The sequence below is a fragment of the Letharia lupina genome (genome assembly GCF_014066315.1).
Source record: "Letharia lupina isolate WasteWater1 chromosome Unknown contig_5, whole genome shotgun sequence".
In the NCBI taxonomy this organism is placed as follows: domain Eukaryota; kingdom Fungi; phylum Ascomycota; class Lecanoromycetes; order Lecanorales; family Parmeliaceae; genus Letharia; species Letharia lupina.
The window spans coordinates 1,023,292-1,040,722 of record NW_023502974.1 but is presented as its reverse complement, the minus strand read 5'-3'; the positions used below and the strand labels follow the sequence as shown (position 1 = coordinate 1,040,722).

The 17,431-nt window shown below is 51.2% G+C and overlaps 6 protein-coding genes across 6 annotated transcripts; 2 read left to right on the top strand and 4 right to left on the bottom strand.

Moving 5' to 3' along the window:
* Positions 1-1,023: 1,023 nt before the first annotated feature.
* Positions 1,024-1,517, bottom strand: HO133_008566 (uncharacterized protein; the record flags this gene model as incomplete). The annotated part of the gene is made up of 2 exons (XM_037299432.1): positions 1,024-1,047; positions 1,110-1,517. The coding sequence occupies 2 exons, from the start codon at positions 1,515-1,517 to the stop codon at positions 1,024-1,026; spliced, it is 432 nt and encodes a 143-aa protein (XP_037155433.1).
* A 1,136-nt stretch (positions 1,518-2,653) lies between these two features.
* HO133_008565 (uncharacterized protein) lies at positions 2,654-3,941 on the bottom strand (the record flags this gene model as incomplete). The annotated part of the gene is made up of 2 exons (XM_037299431.1): positions 2,654-3,025; positions 3,081-3,941. The coding sequence occupies 2 exons, from the start codon at positions 3,939-3,941 to the stop codon at positions 2,654-2,656; spliced, it is 1,233 nt and encodes a 410-aa protein (XP_037155432.1).
* Positions 3,942-4,716: 775 nt separating this feature from the next.
* On the top strand, positions 4,717-8,142 carry HO133_008564 (uncharacterized protein; the record flags this gene model as incomplete). The annotated part of the gene is made up of 4 exons (XM_037299430.1): positions 4,717-6,699; positions 6,749-6,871; positions 7,071-7,523; positions 7,573-8,142. The coding sequence occupies 4 exons, from the start codon at positions 4,717-4,719 to the stop codon at positions 8,140-8,142; spliced, it is 3,129 nt and encodes a 1,042-aa protein (XP_037155431.1).
* A 230-nt stretch (positions 8,143-8,372) lies between these two features.
* HO133_008563 (uncharacterized protein) lies at positions 8,373-9,651 on the top strand (the record flags this gene model as incomplete). The annotated part of the gene is made up of 2 exons (XM_037299429.1): positions 8,373-8,701; positions 8,772-9,651. The coding sequence occupies 2 exons, from the start codon at positions 8,373-8,375 to the stop codon at positions 9,649-9,651; spliced, it is 1,209 nt and encodes a 402-aa protein (XP_037155430.1).
* A 1,998-nt stretch (positions 9,652-11,649) lies between these two features.
* On the bottom strand, positions 11,650-15,033 carry HO133_008562 (uncharacterized protein; the record flags this gene model as incomplete). Its single annotated transcript, XM_037299428.1, has 2 exons — positions 11,650-11,952; positions 13,048-15,033. 2 exons carry the CDS (start codon positions 15,031-15,033, stop codon positions 11,650-11,652), a joined length of 2,289 nt encoding a protein of 762 aa, XP_037155429.1.
* A 554-nt stretch (positions 15,034-15,587) lies between these two features.
* HO133_008561 (uncharacterized protein) lies at positions 15,588-16,679 on the bottom strand (the record flags this gene model as incomplete). Its single annotated transcript, XM_037299427.1, has 1 exon — positions 15,588-16,679. One exon carries the CDS (start codon positions 16,677-16,679, stop codon positions 15,588-15,590), a length of 1,092 nt encoding a protein of 363 aa, XP_037155428.1.
* Positions 16,680-17,431: the final 752 nt, after the last annotated feature.

Sequence of the window (17,431 nt, the reverse complement as noted above, 5' to 3'; positions counted from 1 at the left end):
GACACACCATGCGCTACTGGACAGGACACACAACGTCTCCAACATACTCTCCATTGTTGGTAGATCACAAGCTAAGCGCAAGATTAGACCCAGTGCCTCGTATCTCAGCACCTCAGAACCTGCCTTGCTTTGAGCGAGACAAGGGGCTTTGTGCGTTAGTGACCACGAGGCATCTCCATCCCTCAGACCTGCCTGTGACAAAGACAGTCCCGGCGGACTAATGATGTGAGGACATTTCCAACTTTTGATAAAATCTCGACTTGAACCAAGCGGTAAGTATCTCAAGGCGGGCTTCCGTTCTCGGATGTACGTTTGAACACCTCTCGCCAGCTTATACGTCTCCCTACAACATGTCAGAGTCAACATCTGCTCCAACATCATCATTGCCTGCCCCTTTCTACCCTGTCTTTGCCTCCTCTTCTTCCTCTCTGCCTACCTCCCCACCATCCTCCGCGTACGCATTCGTACCTCCTATCCAGCCGAATACATGGATTCATTGTCTTCTTCATACACATTCTACTATCTATATATACAATTGCCAGTCTCCTTACTCTTTATGTGAACACATCTTCGCTATCTACCTTATGCTACAAGCTTTCGTAGACTTAGCGCCGGTAACTCTCGTAACTCTGGTTGGCATCATTCTTTGCGAGTGCTCCTTTTCCTTTGTCAGTGCGTGGGCCACGTTGTGAGAAGCTCTGTTGATGCTAGGCGGCCCCATCATGGATCTTGTTCCATATAAGACAGTGAAGGGGTTGCACACTTTAGATTATTGTACTATTCTGTGGTTATCCTAGGTGCTCTCTACAGTGAAGTAACTTTCTATTGCGTTCTGCTAAAGACCCCCTTTCCTGAAGTGAGCGGGACCAGTATCGCCCTCAGTACAAGATTCAAAGTCTGCAAGGCTCCCGAGAGCGCGGCTCATATCGACTGGATCAAGGGAACCATGACTGGACAAGCCAGCTGTCTCTTCCTGGCCGAGACGAAAGAACTGCCATGAGCGCCCAGCATCTTCCATCAAGACTAGTTGGACCAGAGCCTTGATATCTAAGAAAGCGTAACCATCAGCATCCCATCCACCACACCCCCCAAACAGTGTAAAAACTCACCCGCCTCAGCTTCTCAACAACAAACACCTTCAACTCCTCGGCATCCAACGGCCCTGATCTCCGTCTCGCGCCCTCCCCTTCTCCCTCACCATAGCCGTCTGAAACGCCCTGGCTCTCGCCCGACCACGCCTTTGACTTCCTCCTCTCGCGTCTACTAAGATTTGCATCAAATTCCGACAAGCGTCTCGGGTTCTTTGGCACTGTGACCGGCCCTTGCTCCAGTGCTTGTTGTAGCGTGACCTCGTTCTGGGATGGGCGTTGGGATTCGCTGTTGCTGTTGTCACGACTGGGGTTGCGGGCGGGGATGGGAGGGAAGGTGGAGGATGAGGGGGTGTCGGGAGTGAGTTGCGTTGGGGATAAGGGAGTATCCGTGGTGAGGCGGGTGGGGGAGGGGGTCGGGTGGGACATTCTAAGGTCAGTGAGAGGATTGGTGAGAGTGAGGGTGAGACTATAGGCGTAATTTGGGGGGTAAAAGATGAGATCCATTTGCACTCGTCGCAGGACGGTAGGAAATCTTTGAGCGAGGGTTTGGGTCGTTTTATGTTAGTACTATTGGGAGAGTTTGTGGCTTCAAGCCAGAGCACGTATTTTGGGCTTTTCTGACTTCGGGCTTGAGCAACTAAAGCCCACTTGAATCTGCCACGTCCTCCTCAACAATAGTGTCAGAGAGATACACGTAGTTGTGTCTTACTAGTATAGCATATCAGCCGCCAGGTTAATATAGAGTCAACCATCCCCTTGTGCATCTGACTCTTCTGCCTGCGATGTCCTGAATCGAATCGCCATAGCTCATTCAAAGCTCAACTTCAGATATCCACCCGTCGTTTGGCGGAGATATTTAGTTCGTATTAGGTTCGATTCCTAATGGCGCTGGTACAATGGTGTTGCGGTGCTTCTTACTTTCTGGCAGCCCTATTAGCCATAGGTTTTAAAGTTCCGTCGAACGGTATTGACGAGGGCTTAGGTTCGAATCCCGTGCGACGCATTGATTTGTGAAGCGAAATGTTCCCCGGTAGTCATAGTCCGAGGGCGGAGACCTGTTGGTTGTGATCGTGTTTGGCGGAGATATTTAATTCGTATTAGGTTGGATTCCTAATGGCGCTGGTACAATGGTGTTGCGGTGCTTCTTATTTTCTCCCGTAGGACCGAGCTCGCCCAAAATGTCCTTCTAGCATGTGCGGAGACCAGAGCTTCCCAAAACCTTGGACGGTGTAGGAGACCGATCATGGCGAGCGTAACAAGTCAGTGTAGAGAACAGCACATTTTCACGTTTAGACATCTTTAGTCGGATGCTAAATCTTAGATACCTTTACACGTTAAACGCCTCGTTCGGAAGGGAGCGGAGAGACCATTTTGCACCAAACTCAAAGAATCAGGTAGCAAGAAATAGCACACAAAGTTCACGACAAGTTGGGGAGGAATGCAATTTGAGATTGGTAAGCAGAGAGAAAGGAACCACTGGCTATGAAGGGCGAATCGTTTCATGGATATGTAACTCTTGGGTAAGAAAGAAAGTGAATCGAAGTTCTGAACTATTCGCGCATTCATGACCTTGGCGTCGAGGAACTTTCCTCCCAGAAGGCCGAGATAAATCCAAGTATCTCCTTGCTCTTAGAGACAGGCAGATCGTGACCTGCGTCAACGAATTCAAATCTGACACTGTTCTCCCCTAGAATTTCTGTAGCATCTGCAACCAGCTCGTCTTCGACAATGATTGCATCTTTGTGTCCAGCTATGATCAGTATTTTGCCGTTCTGCAAACCTTCTTTCTCAGTCCTCTCCTCCATGGAGGCATTCTGTGCAGCCAATCGTTTGGCAATCCGTTGCCAGTCAGCATGTTGTCCGGTGATTGGCCCATATCGAATACTAGACATGAAGGATTTGACGTATCCCGGATGATTGTCAAGCTGCCATGGCTGAAGGAAATCAGATAATTCAACCATCATTGCGACTTGCAAGATGTAAACGTACTATGATTCCCGAGATCGTGATGTTAGGCCTAGTTTGTGACAAAGATGGTGGGGTGGGTATATCTTCTTCTCTCTCTTTTGGTATCTCCTCTCCAATAGCGGTTCCTATCGATGGCTTCTTTTTTAGCTTAGTAGGCCTTGCCGGTAGTTCTTCACGTCTCATTCGACCTATAACGATCTTCTCTAAAGTTGTCTCGTTGATCAATCCTGTATTGTAGAGTATTTTGTTCATCAAAGTAATACGGCTCTGGCGGACAAGACCAGCCGGAGCGAGGAGGACCAAGGAAGAAATAAGGAAAGGAAAGTAAGAAGTGAAATTGACGACGATTCCACCGCCTAGGGAGTAGCCAATCAAGGAGAAGGTCTCGCCATTGCCTGTCCATGATAGAGGAGACGAGGTCAGAGCTAAAAGGATTGTAGTGGTGTAGAGGCGGTTTGAATGGGGAGTAGGGACAGGTGTATCAGAATATCCGCGACCTGGAAGATCAAACATCATCACTCGACACCCCTTGTCAGCCAGGCCATGCGCAACGGCTCCCAATGCAATGCACGGATTCGATATCCCATGTACAAGTAACACTTTTCTCCCATTTTCTGGTCCCCATTCGTAGACTCTCAAGCTTCCATAGGGTGACTCGACATCTCTTGTACCTGGATAGGCATCCGGTGGGTATGGACAGCTTGCAGTCTCTTCAGGTGAAAGCTTTGGCAACAAGCTCTTGCTTGGGGAAGGCACAACTTGCTCATCTTGGGCTCCGCCAGTCTTTATCTTATAGAGCTTGAGACCGACGGTGATTGCGAGTTGAAGACCGAGCAGAGTAGCGGGAAGGGTCAATGGATTGCGGCGAACCCATTGCTCCATGCTTCAAGATCTCGGGTGAGCACTCAGCACTTTGGGCTGTTCAAATAAAGTGACTCTTCAGATTGCGTTCATCTAACACAATTTGTTGACAGCACAGAGTATTCGTGTAGGACATACTCCATTGGTCGAGGACCCTAAGGAGGCACTCTCGCACTGAGGCTCCCCGGGCACAAGGTTCATTTGCTACAATCAAGGCCGTATTATTGCAATGTAGATAGAACAATGGGTATAACTGCAGGACTCTGCCGGTCCCCCTCCTTACAAGTCCAGCAGGCTACAAATGTCTTAGCATCCGCAGTGCCTCATAATAGACAAGAGACAGCAATGCTGCCAGAAGTCATACAGCGTCTCACGGTCAGAGACTCTAGTAGAGAGTGTCACATCAGATTGATCGAGGAGAGAGGAAGAATAACACCATGAGTGCTTTGAGCTATACATTCTGCACCTGTCTCAGATGCCAGATGCGGCTGGCTTGTTTCGTTCCTCAATCTCCTAATCTGAAGCGTCATTCTGGGCTTGTTTCTGAGCGCATCTCACCGCAAGCATGGTGCTGCATGTTACATTCGTATCCTTTGTCTTTGATTCATTGTCTATGGCTCCAACTTGGCTTTGTCAGAAGCCTGCCTGCAGACAGCTCTCCCCATCGATATCTTTTCTCTATGATTGCGATTACAAGAATGCCGACCGCTGCGCATCACTACAAAAACAAGAATGGCCACATTGAACGATCTAGCGTTGCGTTGATCAATGTTTGCAAAACATTGAACTCGCTGCCATGTTGGGTTTTTCTGAACTCTTGAAGTCCAATTTCGGCGAATCTGCCACACCCCTCACTTTGCCTTTAGAGCCCCGTTTGAAATCTGGCCAAAATGATGCTACCGCTGCTCCTCCTGAATTCTTCGAAACACTTGTGGGAGAGCGACGTGTGCCTCGGGACAAGGACCCCAAGAAGCCCAATTATGAGATGATCAAGGATGCTCGTAAGGGTATTCTATCGGGATTCCTCCGGTCAGGCAAAATCTTTCGTGCTTCCGACTTCGTGGGGTATGCGAACCCCAAGACAGCAATTATCACCCTGGGCGACATTTACGACTTCGAAACTCGGTGTCTTGCTGCTCTAGACGATCAGCCAATCTCCCGGCCTCCCTTGAGCTCCATAGTCCCTTTCGGGAAAGCAGCTGACAAAGGAGCCGACGATGAGAAGAAGACCCTACGCAATTTGTTTTTCATTGCCTTAGCTCACGATGAGTTACCTTCCTTTCATTTCTGGACGAAACCAGGTGATTTGGATCCTGTGACCGCTGGACAACCGATCGACTGGGGCAAACATTTCGACGAAAATCCACCTTCGCCAACGACAAAAGCCAAGATTGCGATGCTAGAGAACGAACGGAAAGAGAAGGTACAGCGCGGAGCTGGGGAGCAGCACAATACACAAAACAAACAGGCGCTTGGATTCCTAGACCGTTACAATGACATCAATTTGCCGGGTTTGGGAAGAGAGCCAACTCAAAGGCAACCTACTGATGACATCGACTCGGGTTCTCAAACAAGTGCAGCACCGGTTTTCGCGCAATCCCCGCTTGAGGCTGAAGTCCTACTCCAATTCAACAGAGGAGGCATGTATCTCAGAGAATTTACCCACAGAGCTCTCTATGCCATGGCTTGCTGGCTCGTTGGGAATGAGGAAGAGGATGAGGAAGAGAAAGCGAAGGAGGGTCCAACCGAAATTTGGGGCATGTTCCTGGATATCCTGGGTCCTGGGAAAGTTATTCGCGAAGAGAAAATTGTCTCTGTATCTCGGGCCTCAAATCGGAATTTTCAGGACAACATAAAACCAGTTTTTGGCCGGCCAGACAATAAGTTTCGGATTCGCTCCACGAGGTATCAGTCTTCGTGGAACCTGGAGTCAGGCTTTGACTCAGGTGGTGTGGGCGAACTGAAGTATGATCTGAAGATAGTGCGCCCAAACGTTGGCTACTGCTATTGCTCGGCAAATTGGCACAATACCGGAGATTTGTACTTGAACAATCTGCATTTCGAAAAGGCACTTAGATTCTTATTCGATTGGGACTCGTCTGCGTACCCGAAATCGAACAATTTGAGCCTTGATATACCCGGCCACGGCGCCTTCGGCCTCGATCGTAACTCAAACGTGGTGGTGGACGACAACATCCAAAAAATCTTTGCTGAGCTCTCGGGTACCCCAGTGAAATCGGATTCTCACCCTGTAGAGATTTTCATTCGCGACGTTTTCGAGGATGTAACAGACGGGTCCGACTCCCTAAGTACCAGCTCTCCTAGGCATGGGAATGCCAAGTCTGAGACGGGTCCCGGAGAAGTACCCGACGTGCTTCAAGCACCGTCAGGAGCAGGTCCATATGTTGATCAAGGATCCATAAACGCTTTGGGCATCCCTGATCAGCCACCATCAGATATCCTCGGTGGCTTGATCACTGGTCAACTCCCTGAACCTAGTTCCATCAAAGCAACAGAGGGTCGCGGAGGTCCAGATTTTCTTTCGATACATCCACGGTTGCTCACTAATGCTGAAATAAATGAGCTCAAAGATCGGTTGAAGATTGCAGAGGCGAGCGTTGTTGAGACTGATGGCCTACAAGAGCGGCTGAGAATTGCAGAGGAGAAGCTTTCTGAAATGAACAGTTTAGAGCAGCGGCTAAGGACCTCAGAGAGCAGAGCTAAGCTGAAATCCTCTTGTCCATTCTGTCCCCAGGACTGGGCAGGGGTGACGAAACAGGTAAAAATGCGCTAACCGTTGCAAACTTCATAATGCTGACTCTCCGTAGCAACAACAAGACCACCTTAAGCTACATCAAAAGAAGATTGTTCGTCAGCCAGACCCGCAAAAGTGCCCGCAACCAAATTGTACGAGTTGGTTGGGTGAAAACCAGACAGAATCAAGCTATGAGGTAAGCCCAAGTGTCACGATTTGCAAGCCATCATCTGATGAAAACTAGACCATTTCAGAACATCTGCGACTCCACATTGAAGAAGAACACGCTGAAGATGGCATCTGTCAACATAAACATTGCCACACGAACATGTATGCCCAGACGGCCAAGGTAAGGGTAATTATCCGGAGTTAGTACAGCGGCTGACAGCAACTAGCAACAAGAGGAGCATGAGTCCGTTCATCGCGATAATGAAGAGACCGAAGAGGAGCGTGATCGACTGCAAGAAGAGGTCAAAAATCTCGAAAGAATCGTAAAGGAGCGTGACCAGTTGCAAGAACAGGTCAGGGATCTTCGAGACACGGCAACGGAGCGTGACCAGCTGCAGCAACAAGTCAGGCACCTCCAAGACGCCGCAAACGAGTGGGACCGGTTACAGGAGGACCTCGTGAGTATCACAGCGGAGCGCGACTCGTTGCGAGACCGGGCGATGGAACTCGAAAGGCGTTCAAAAGCTGGTTCAGGCCTCGATGAAGGGATGCAGACGAAAGAACCGGTGACAGAGGCACAGGTAGATGAAGATCCCAAACAGCCAAGTCAATCTGAAGCTCCTAAGAAACTACGATACTGCAATGTCTGCTTGAAGAGCGTGGACAAGATGAGTGTTAACGTGAGACTCTATCCATCTAATTCGAGGTCTGTTTTAATCTCTGGTACAGGCCAAAACTAAGCATGCAGACAAATGCGAGACCAGCGTATCGGAATTCTTGTTATTAAATCCGGTAGAAGCAAAAAGCATCAGGGAGAAGCGAAACAACAGCCGCGACGTCGTCAGGCCGCAAGCACCAGAGGGTCCGAAAGAAGAAACGGAGATGCCTAATACAGGGGAGAAGAGTAAACAGAAAGCTTCAGCTACAGCTGCCCCATTGGAAAGTGGGCAGGACGAAGCAGAAGATGCGAACGCAGCTCAAGAGCCAGAGGCCAGCAAGGCCACAGGTCGTAAAAAACCAAAGCGCAAATTTGACACATTCAAACCTCCGAAGGAAGATGAGTCAAATAGCGAAGACCTCGAGTCTCCCAAGAAGAAGCCTAAGCTCAAGGCGAAGGCACCCAAAGCCGAGAAAAGAGAAACCGCGCCTACGAGAAGGTCTGCTAGGGGCAAGGACATATATGAACCACCTGAAGAGGAAGAGGATGTGGAGGAAGCATACGACGAGCCTTCCTCATCAGCAAAGGGAAGCAAGAGGACGAAGAGGATGGCTCCAAAGAAGACGAGAACAAATAAATAGCCTTCAGAATACTTCAGATGGGCGAATCGATGGACGTTGAATATGTGGGGAGCAGGCTGCTTCTCGTGTTTATGTTAGCATTGAAACGGTAGTATCTTAGCTAAGTTAGTATAAGAATGTTTGGTAGCTACGACAACATTCACTTTGACCAACATAGGGGCCCTGCATACTTTGCCACCAAACTTGAAGCAACCACTAAGTAAACAATTACATCCTCCCACCTTCCTTCGATGTCCAACTCATTTAGCTCCATTTGCACCTACCCCATTCGCTCCGATCTGTTCGCTCAAGCCATTCACCCCAACGTTCCTCTCCTTGCTCTAGGCCTCGCCTCAGGCCATGTTCAACTCCAGCGCCTCCCTTCCTCGGACCCCAAGGAGGCGCGCAATAGCACCATCGAGACCGCATGGCGTACGCGTCGTCATAAAGGAAGCTGTCGCAGCTTATGCTTCGATCATGATGGGGAGCAACTGTTTTCTGCTGGGACGGATGGGATTGTGAAGGTTGCGGCGACAGAGACGGGGCAGGTCGCGAGTAAAATCGCCGTACCGCTACACAAGTATATTTACACCCCCACTTGGTTCATGCGCTTCGATTGAATTTTCTAACGTGTCTGTGGGCCATAATAGTAACTCAATTGATCCAACTTCCATCCTCCACGCCCAAACGCCCCAAACCCTCCTCCTCTCCACGGACTCCTCCGCCGTCTACCTCTACGACCTCCGCGCCAACTCCACCCTCGCATCCTCCAAACCACAACAAACGCACCACCCACACGACGACTATGTTTCCTCTATGACACCACTACCGCCAACTGAAAACTCCAGAAGCGGACTCAGCAAACAATGGGCTTCCACAGGCGGCAGTACCATAGCGATAATGGACATACGAAAAGGAGTGTTGATTAAGAGCGAGGATCAGGGAGAGGAGATACTGAGCTCTTGCATTGTGGATGGGAAGCTGGTGGTTGGGAGTGAGAAGGGAGTCCTACGGATATGGCAGGTGGGGTCGTGGGACGATAATGAACAGACCGTTGCTGTGGTGGGGAAGGGGGCTAGTGCTGATGTGCTGGCCGCTATGGGGGAGAATCCAATGGTGGCAGTGGGAATGGATGATGGGTGCGTCAGATTTGTGGATATGGGCAGGAAAAAGCCGAAGGTACTACATGAGACGGAGGTGAGACACGATGAGGTGGAGGGGGTATTGGGTTTGGGGTTTGAGATTGGGGGAAGGATGATTAGTGGGGGTGGACAGATTGTCAAGGTTTGGGAGGACAATTATGGATTGGATAATGGAGAGGACGAAGAGGATGAAGACGAGGAAGTGGGCGCTAGGAATGGCAAGAGGGCCAATGGGTTTGACAGTGATGAGGATGACCGCGGAGCTGATTCGGTGGAGAGCAGTGAGGAAGAGCAGCGCAAGAGGAAGAAGAAGAAGAAAAGGAAGCGAAATAAGGGTAAAGCTCAAAGTGGTGTGCAGCATGTCATGAGCTTCAAAGGCATGGATTGAATTACTGTGCTCTCGCGCCACATCCAGCTTTTATAAATTCACCTACCTCCTGACCCAACCAGCTGAACCCCCCCAGCTAATATTTGGCCACGGCCGATACCACAAAATAGCAAAACCACCCGCAACCGTCCGGGTCCATGGACAAATCAGACAAGGCTCCGCCTATAACACGCCATACTTTGTCTGGTCTGATTATCTGCCCAAGAAGTAAGGATCTATGAGCAAGATAGGATGAAGCATGTCTTCATGAAAGAGAAAACCATACCTTGTCATACTGGAGGGTATGCCTAAGGAGTAGGCATGACCAAAGCAGCAGCACAAGCGGCTTGACAAGATCCGAAGGCTGCATTGCAAGCTAAGACTGCAGGAGGGGCAGCAGCTCCGGCCGTCACGCCCATGATTGCTCCAGCAGCTGTATAGCAAGCCACGGCGACGCCTGCACATCCTGCTTGGCAGATACCGTAGGCGGCGGGGCCGGCGAGGGCGGAAGTGATTATGGTGGTCATTGGGATGAGCTTGGTGAGACGCATGGTGATGTTTGTCGTTGTTTGATGGGAGTGGTGTGGTGTGGTTGGACGTGGGTTAGGTGTGTATGGAGGCTGAATGGTTCAAGTGAGGGAGGTTGAGGCAGTGCGGTGGAGGTGAGGAGGAGATGTTGTGAGGGGTGTTAAATGAGAAGTGAGAGATGAGAGATGAGTTGACGGCTCAAGAGGACCGCGAGTTAGACTAATGCAGCTCTCTGCTTTTGGCATTTCGGAAGGTGTGTCCGTCCCATGAACTACGATGGTATTCTGTTACCCCAACTCCTCTTTCCAGTTAAACAAGGCTGACGTTACCCTATTCACAGCACCAGGCCTACCAATATGCCCACCTGCATATGTGCATCCAATGGGAACCATCTATATTCATGTAGTCTGAATCCTCTAGACTGACGAGTACCCACGATAGCCACGTAAGCCGGCAATAAATCCTCTGTGCGTAGTAGGCCACAGCGGCACCTGTCTCGCGGGCTAGAGTGGTAGTGATCACGATGATGAGCACGGGATGAGTTTGTTGAGACGCATGGTGAGGAAATTGGGGTTGTTGTGAATTGAGTGGTGGAAGGCTGATCTATAAAAGGCTTTGGGGATGTGGTGAGTGTGAGATCAGAATTTCAAGGAAGTGGCAGATGCAATCGGGATGGCATTGAGACGTCAATACCGCTTTATAGCCAGTATTGCATTCTGGTTGAAACTCAGGTCTGAGAGTTGTTCTCGCAAGATAGAAAAGAAGGGATCATGAACCGAGTCGTAGAGCAAGGCTGCAGAATCGCCGAGGCCTACTGAAAACGAGCACCTGCATATGTGCGTCCAATGGGAACACCTCTTGATGATTCAGGCTAATGCACGCCGCCTTACGCTCCTTGGAGATGATGGGCATAAGAGTCTCTCTGTATCGTCCATGCGTTCTATGCAGCTACAGCGAAAATCAAGTATTTCAAGGCTCCCTACGTGTGCAGACGATGTCTTCTCCCTCGATTTCCAACCCCGACGGGACTCTCGAGCAATCACAAGCGAATTGATTTCGCAGAAATAGCTGCAGAGGTCATGAGGAGCAGTGCGAGTAATACGCACCCTCCAATGGACTTTGTTCCCCAATATCTTCCACCGATGCTGCAACGCCTCAGGACCTAACGACAGAGCCTGTCAGAGAACCTTTACTCCGAGATTCGTGACATCGCTACGCAACATTGTATACCACACATGGATTACAGACCATCCCACGGAGAGTGCCTTTCGAGATGCTCGCTTTTACCTCTTTCATTCCAGTCGCAGGAGCCATTAGGAGTTTCGAGCACTGGCTTTCTCTTTTATCTTCGGTTTGGCGTTGAGCCACCATCTTTTTTGGCCGCAGCCTGTTCGTTCAGTGTACATCGTTTACAACGATGCCTCGATCAATGATCCTTGCTATACATCCTCTCCGTCCTAAGAACGAACAACGAACGAATGCAGATCACCCCTATTTGCCGGATCGGTACATTTCCGTAGCGGATGGGGCTGCAGCTCTTTCAACGACTGTGCCGTCTTCTTCACATTCTCCATCCAACTCGCCTGCATCGTCGTACTCACCCGCCTCGACTTCGGGATCAGTGCCAGCGGTATGGGAGATAGCACCGCTAAGATTGCCTGGGCCGTGTCCTTGTTGACCATTCTCCCACTTGTGTATGTGGCGTTCAATCCTGGCCTCCTTCGTGAGCCGCAGCTGGACCACGCCAGTACTCCCAAGGGCCAGCAAAGCCGCAAAGAGCAATCGAGGTTTCTCCTATTCGCACTATGTTGGTTGCTGTATATCTATCCGTTCATGAGCAGGATGATGGAGAGTTTTGGATCGAGTGGGGTAGGTGCGAAAAAAGGTTTACTCATTTCAACAACTGAGTGGAATGTGATCGAGACAGCTTGTACTGCAGGCGCTAATGCAGTGTCGAATCAGGCGATTATCGATCATGCTCTTCATTGCGGTACCCATCATCGCGGTCAGCCAACCGTGGACTGTCTTCGAATTGCGGAGTTTCCAACAACAGATCGCCCAGAACGCGGGAAATGACGACTCGGACAGCCGGTGGACATTTTTCAGATAGCGGCGGTGACGCTAATGGTCCCGTTGTGGTTGAGTGTTGCTTCGCCTGGCTGTACGATTGAGGGAAGAGGGGTGACCTCATGGGTAGCGAAATATCACACGCCATCCTGACACCATCGTCATCGAACACTCCGAGCATCTTCTTCTACTACTCGGGACTTTCTTCATACTTGAAAAGTATATCAGGAGTGCTTTAGAATACTATAAAACAAGGCAGGAATGGCTCTGAGACTGGATCAACCGAGGTTACTAATGGATTGGCTTACTGGCTTACAGTATGGGTCGCGGTTCAGTGTGCTAAGTCGTTCAACTCTCAGGATTCGTACCATTTGTCTTTGCAGTTGCTCTTTGTCACGTGGGAACAAGAGGTTTTTTCCCACTTCGCAGGCGCGGCTGTGGTGTCAAATACCTTCACTGGGGGTTTCGTAGAGTCTAGCCTATCCTTGCGAGGAACAGCATGTTGAGGACCTGCAGATTGGGGGAAAGAGGCTGGAGTTCCAGTGCGGGTATAATCTTTCTCAAATTCGGAAACATCAGATATGAGTCTCAGAAGATCCTTGGAGTCTCAATATGTGCAAGATTTCCAGTCACTTTAATGTGTTTATGGTTTTCATCTGGCTACAAACTTAGTATTAATTTAGCTATGTCCAACAATCTCACTCACCCCAATCTCTTCCCTCCTCAAGGGCTTCCCTCCCCCGGCTTCTCAAAAACCGGCTTCCAAAAATCATACCACGAGGAGCGTCTATTGAGTCCCGTCCGTCCACTCTCCGTGCTCACGGGCGACGACTGCGATCTCGGACTCGCCGGCTCCGTACGAGCCAAGGCCGCTTTCGAACGCGTTCCGGGACTGACGGAACTGGACCTCTTCGGCCGATGCGAAAACCGTTGAGGGATCGGGGGAGGCGGGTACGGGAAGTCGATGGCGGGCTCGTCGGTCGGATAGACGCTGCTGGCCGGCCTCGGCTTGTGGAGCGGCGTCGGCGTGCCGGGGGGAGACGGGTATGGGTAAGTGGTCGGGTTGAAGGACCGGTCTTGCTGACGGCGCTGTTTCTTGGAGGGTTTGGCTCCGGGGAGGTCGGGAGCGAAGGAGGCTGGGGCTGTCCTTGATGCTGTCGATGCCGACGAGGGCGCGTACGGGTGCTTCGTGCCCGGTTTGCGGAGGTAGGATCGGTTGTAGTCCATGGCTGGGAGGGTCGGGGAATCTTGGTAGTATTTGCTGTCTTTGAGCGGGGGTATGGGCCGGAATTCCTCCTCCTCCTCCTCTTCCGAGTCTTGGAGTGTGATACCGAGTCCGATTGGCCTCTGGGACAGGGGCGTGGTCGCGCGTGTCTCGTACGAGTCGTCGGAGTAGAGATGATCACTGTCGTACTCCGAGATGGGCACAGCGTGACTGGCTAGCGAAGCATGAGAGCTATGGTCGTTGAGCCTTGACGCCGGCTTCGGCTTTGATGTGGCTTTGCGAGAAAACTTTGGCGACGGCGGCAGCTCCTTCGGCGTAGTCGGGCTTCGGCATGCTTTGCACATCCACAACCCATTACGGGCATATCCGGTATCAGGGGAATCTGCACCGCAGACGGTGCATTGGACGGGGCAAGTGTCTTCCTGTTGCTGGCAAGCTACGCAGACCCACAGGTTAGTGATATTGTCGCGGTAGCCTCCGGGGCTGTTCGTGGACGCAGTCCCGCAGATGTAACATTTGGGGCCTTTCGCTTTCTCGGCTTCTTTGGCTTTCTTGATCGCTTTGGCGGGATCGAGGACTGATGAGAAGTGGCTGTTGCGCACCAAATCGGCGTCTTCACCTGGTCCGGCGTAGGTCCCTTCCGTTTCGCCCATCAGAGCGGACGGCGCGTTATGCTCCTGGTGAAGGAAGTCGGAAAAATGTGTATTGCGATTGAACTTGTCCTTCTGGCCACGAGCAGGCGAAGGTCTGGCGCGATAGTTGTTCGAGGGGGTGTGCTGAAGATGAACGCTGTTATGTCCTGGAGGTAGCTGAGCGATCTTGACGGCGTGCTTTTGAACCTCCCCTCTCTTCTTGTTGTAGATAGGAACTGGCTTCCTTGCTATGCCTGGCTGGGAGTCGGCCGCATGATCTTGATCTGGTGGCGACGGGGCATTTCGAGGAGGCTCACGTCGGTTTGTTGAGCGACCGCGAGGTGACTCGTCCCTTCTCACGGTGGCCTGGCTCCTGGCGATCTCCTCGCCCCTTTTCTGTCTTGCTTGATCTGCTTTCTTCTTAGCTTGTTGGTCCTTCCAATTTCGGTACAAATAAATGAGCTCGCCCCACGGCGTATGACGTTGAGCGATGTACTCACGCATGTCTTCTCTGTCTGTAGCCTGTCTTCTCACTGCTTCCGGTGATGGGGTGACTGCTGGCCTGGGCACTTGACGGGCCTTGCGTGATGAAGAGGGAGTTGACTTGGGTTGTCGTGAAGTTGACGTGTTGACATTATGTGACTTGCTGGATTTGATCTTAGCTCGCCGTTTGTCCATGAAGTCATCTACCCACTTCCAGAGCAAAAGGAACTCGTCTCCAGCCTTGTAGTTCTTAATTTCCCTGAAACAGCCTGTTTGTATTTGATCGTCGTCGTCAGGTTTGGTACGATCCACGGGACCTCGGGAGTTGTGGAGTCCGATCGACCTTTGGGGTTTTTGATGCTCGGCCGGCGGCATCGACGGTTGTTGGTATGTTGAAGAGGGCTCTGTGGTACGTGGCGCATAGAAATCTTGGAATCCGTCGTTGATGGAGGACGCGCCGGGCGCCATGATGATGTACTGCGAATTGACACTGGCTGTCTGAGTATATCAACGATGATATGATTGCAGCGCAAGGTGGTTGGGTTGTTGAAGGGTTGTTGAAGGGTTGAAGAGCAATGTGGCTTAAACAGCAACAAAGAGGTGTTGTTACCAACAATCTATGAACAATCTATGAACAATGACTTGCTGGATAAAGAACAAAGATTACATCATGGGTCCACAAGATCTTGGTTGAGTCACCATGTAGTGACAAAGGGACAACAAAGCACTGGATGTTGTGATCAGATTTGATGAGCATAGACCACAGATCGGTCAAGATGAGAAGGGGTGAAGATAATAGTATTGATAATTATTGTAACATCAGAGTATCATCCCACGTAAATAGAGTCCTTCAGTCCAGCTTCCACAATGGTAACCAATACCTTAATCGAATACAACAGTGACGCATCCAATCAACGCCTAGGGTAAAGAGGTTAACACATGCCAGGTATAATGAACACTTTAAAGGAGCATACCTAAACCAAAAACGAAGCGTAGCTATTGATCCTTCTTGGTGTTGTTGATCATAGTACAAAAGCGAATCCAGTAATGAGAGTCACCAGTGCCGTTATGAAGAATGAGATCTCGATCGCCGAAACTAGGCTCGCAGCACCCTTGAAGGGAACAGTGCTGTTACCGTTGGAGGCTGGGGCGCCACTCGCAAGGGCGACCTGGCCAGCCTGAGAAGGAAGTGGGTAAGATGCAGGGGCTCCGGCAGACGATCCAGCCGGAGCTGCGGCGCCATTCTCGGCGGGAGATGCAGCGCCATTCTCGGCAGGAGATGCAGCACCACTCTCGGCGGGAGATGCAGCGCCACTCTCGGCGGGAGCTGCAGCGCCATTCTCGGCAGGAGATGCAGCGCCATTCTCGGCAGGAGATGCAGCGCCACTCTCGGCGGGAGCTGCAGCGCCATTCTCGGCAGGAGATGCAGCGCCATTCTCGGCGGGAGAGGCAGCACCCTTCTCGGCAGGAGATGCAGCACCAGGAGCTGCGGCAGCGTTTTCAGCGTTGGCGGGCGATGCGGCACCGGCAGCGGCAGGGGCAGCAGGGGCACCAGCAGCAGGGGCGCCAGCAGCAGCAGGGGCGCCAGCAGCAGCAGGGGCGCCAGCAGCAGCAGGCGCACCGGGAGCGGCAGCGGGACCAGCAGCAGTAGGTGGTGCGGGTTCGGCTGGCGCAGTTGGGACTGTGGGGGCCGGTGCTGGAGCAGCGAGAGCGGAAGCGAGAGCGGGGCCGCGCGTGGTCTGCGCATACTGTGACTTGCCTGCTTCGCAGACAGAGCATGGCACAGTCGTTACAGTGAATCCTTGTGGAACATAGCCAGATCCTCGTGCAAGACCGGTGCTTGGGCAGGGTTCGGTGACAGTGTAGGTTGCCTCCGCAAGACCGGTGGGGCAAACCTGGAGGAATTTAGTCGTGTACGTCGTGAGAGATCCACCGGCAAAAGTCGTCATGCCCGCCGCCTCGCATGGCCCGCAGTAGGTTTGTGTGGCGGTGGCCGTTACAATTCCCCCGGAGGAGAGCGAGCAAGTGTTATAATATTCAGTCCTTGTTGACGTCGAGTTCTGCGCCGTGGCACCGACTGCTAAAACGGCGGCGGCGATAGCTGTCTGCTTCATGGCGATTATCGGGTCAACGGATTATTGGTCGAGGGGGTTATGATGATGCGATTGAACGGGCTGATGGCTTTGGATGGAACTTGGATGGGATAGAGTTTCGATGCGAAAAAGGAGCGACTGTAGGAAAGCTAAATGGTTTTGCAGCAAAGACGAACAGATGCAGGGTCAAGAGCGTGGGGAAGCAAAGCTGAAGACTCGAAACGGCAGTCGAGTTATAAGTGATGGCTGGGAGACGTGCTGTTAATTGCATATCTTGGAGATCCCAAGCGAGGAATGCCAGGCACGAAAACATCACAACAAACAGCAGGAATGAGAGATTGCCAGTTTTGAAAGAAAAGTTAGCCGTATTCATTCCCGAGCCAGGCCGCAAGCGATTGAATTTATATTAAAAGCACGAACGAACGCGTGATGCAGCAGACACGCCATCTTTCCTCTAGTACTTGGCATTGAACGCATCTAATGAGTCGACACAAGACTGAACAACTGACAACTGACAACGCGAACTAAACACCCAGACTGAAAGCATGTAGCCCATCTATCGACATTCCCATCCCATCGCCCTTAATAAAAAAGACTCATCGAGAAGGAAACTTCCTATTTATCCGGGCTTTGAACTTGATCTCCGGAACCACTGTAACGCGATGTCACATGGCAACACATTGCTGTAGAATCCATTTCGGCTAAACAATGGTCGTGGCTGGTTCCGTTGCTTTTTTGATGCGGAAGGAAAAGAAATTGAAAGCAGATTGTGA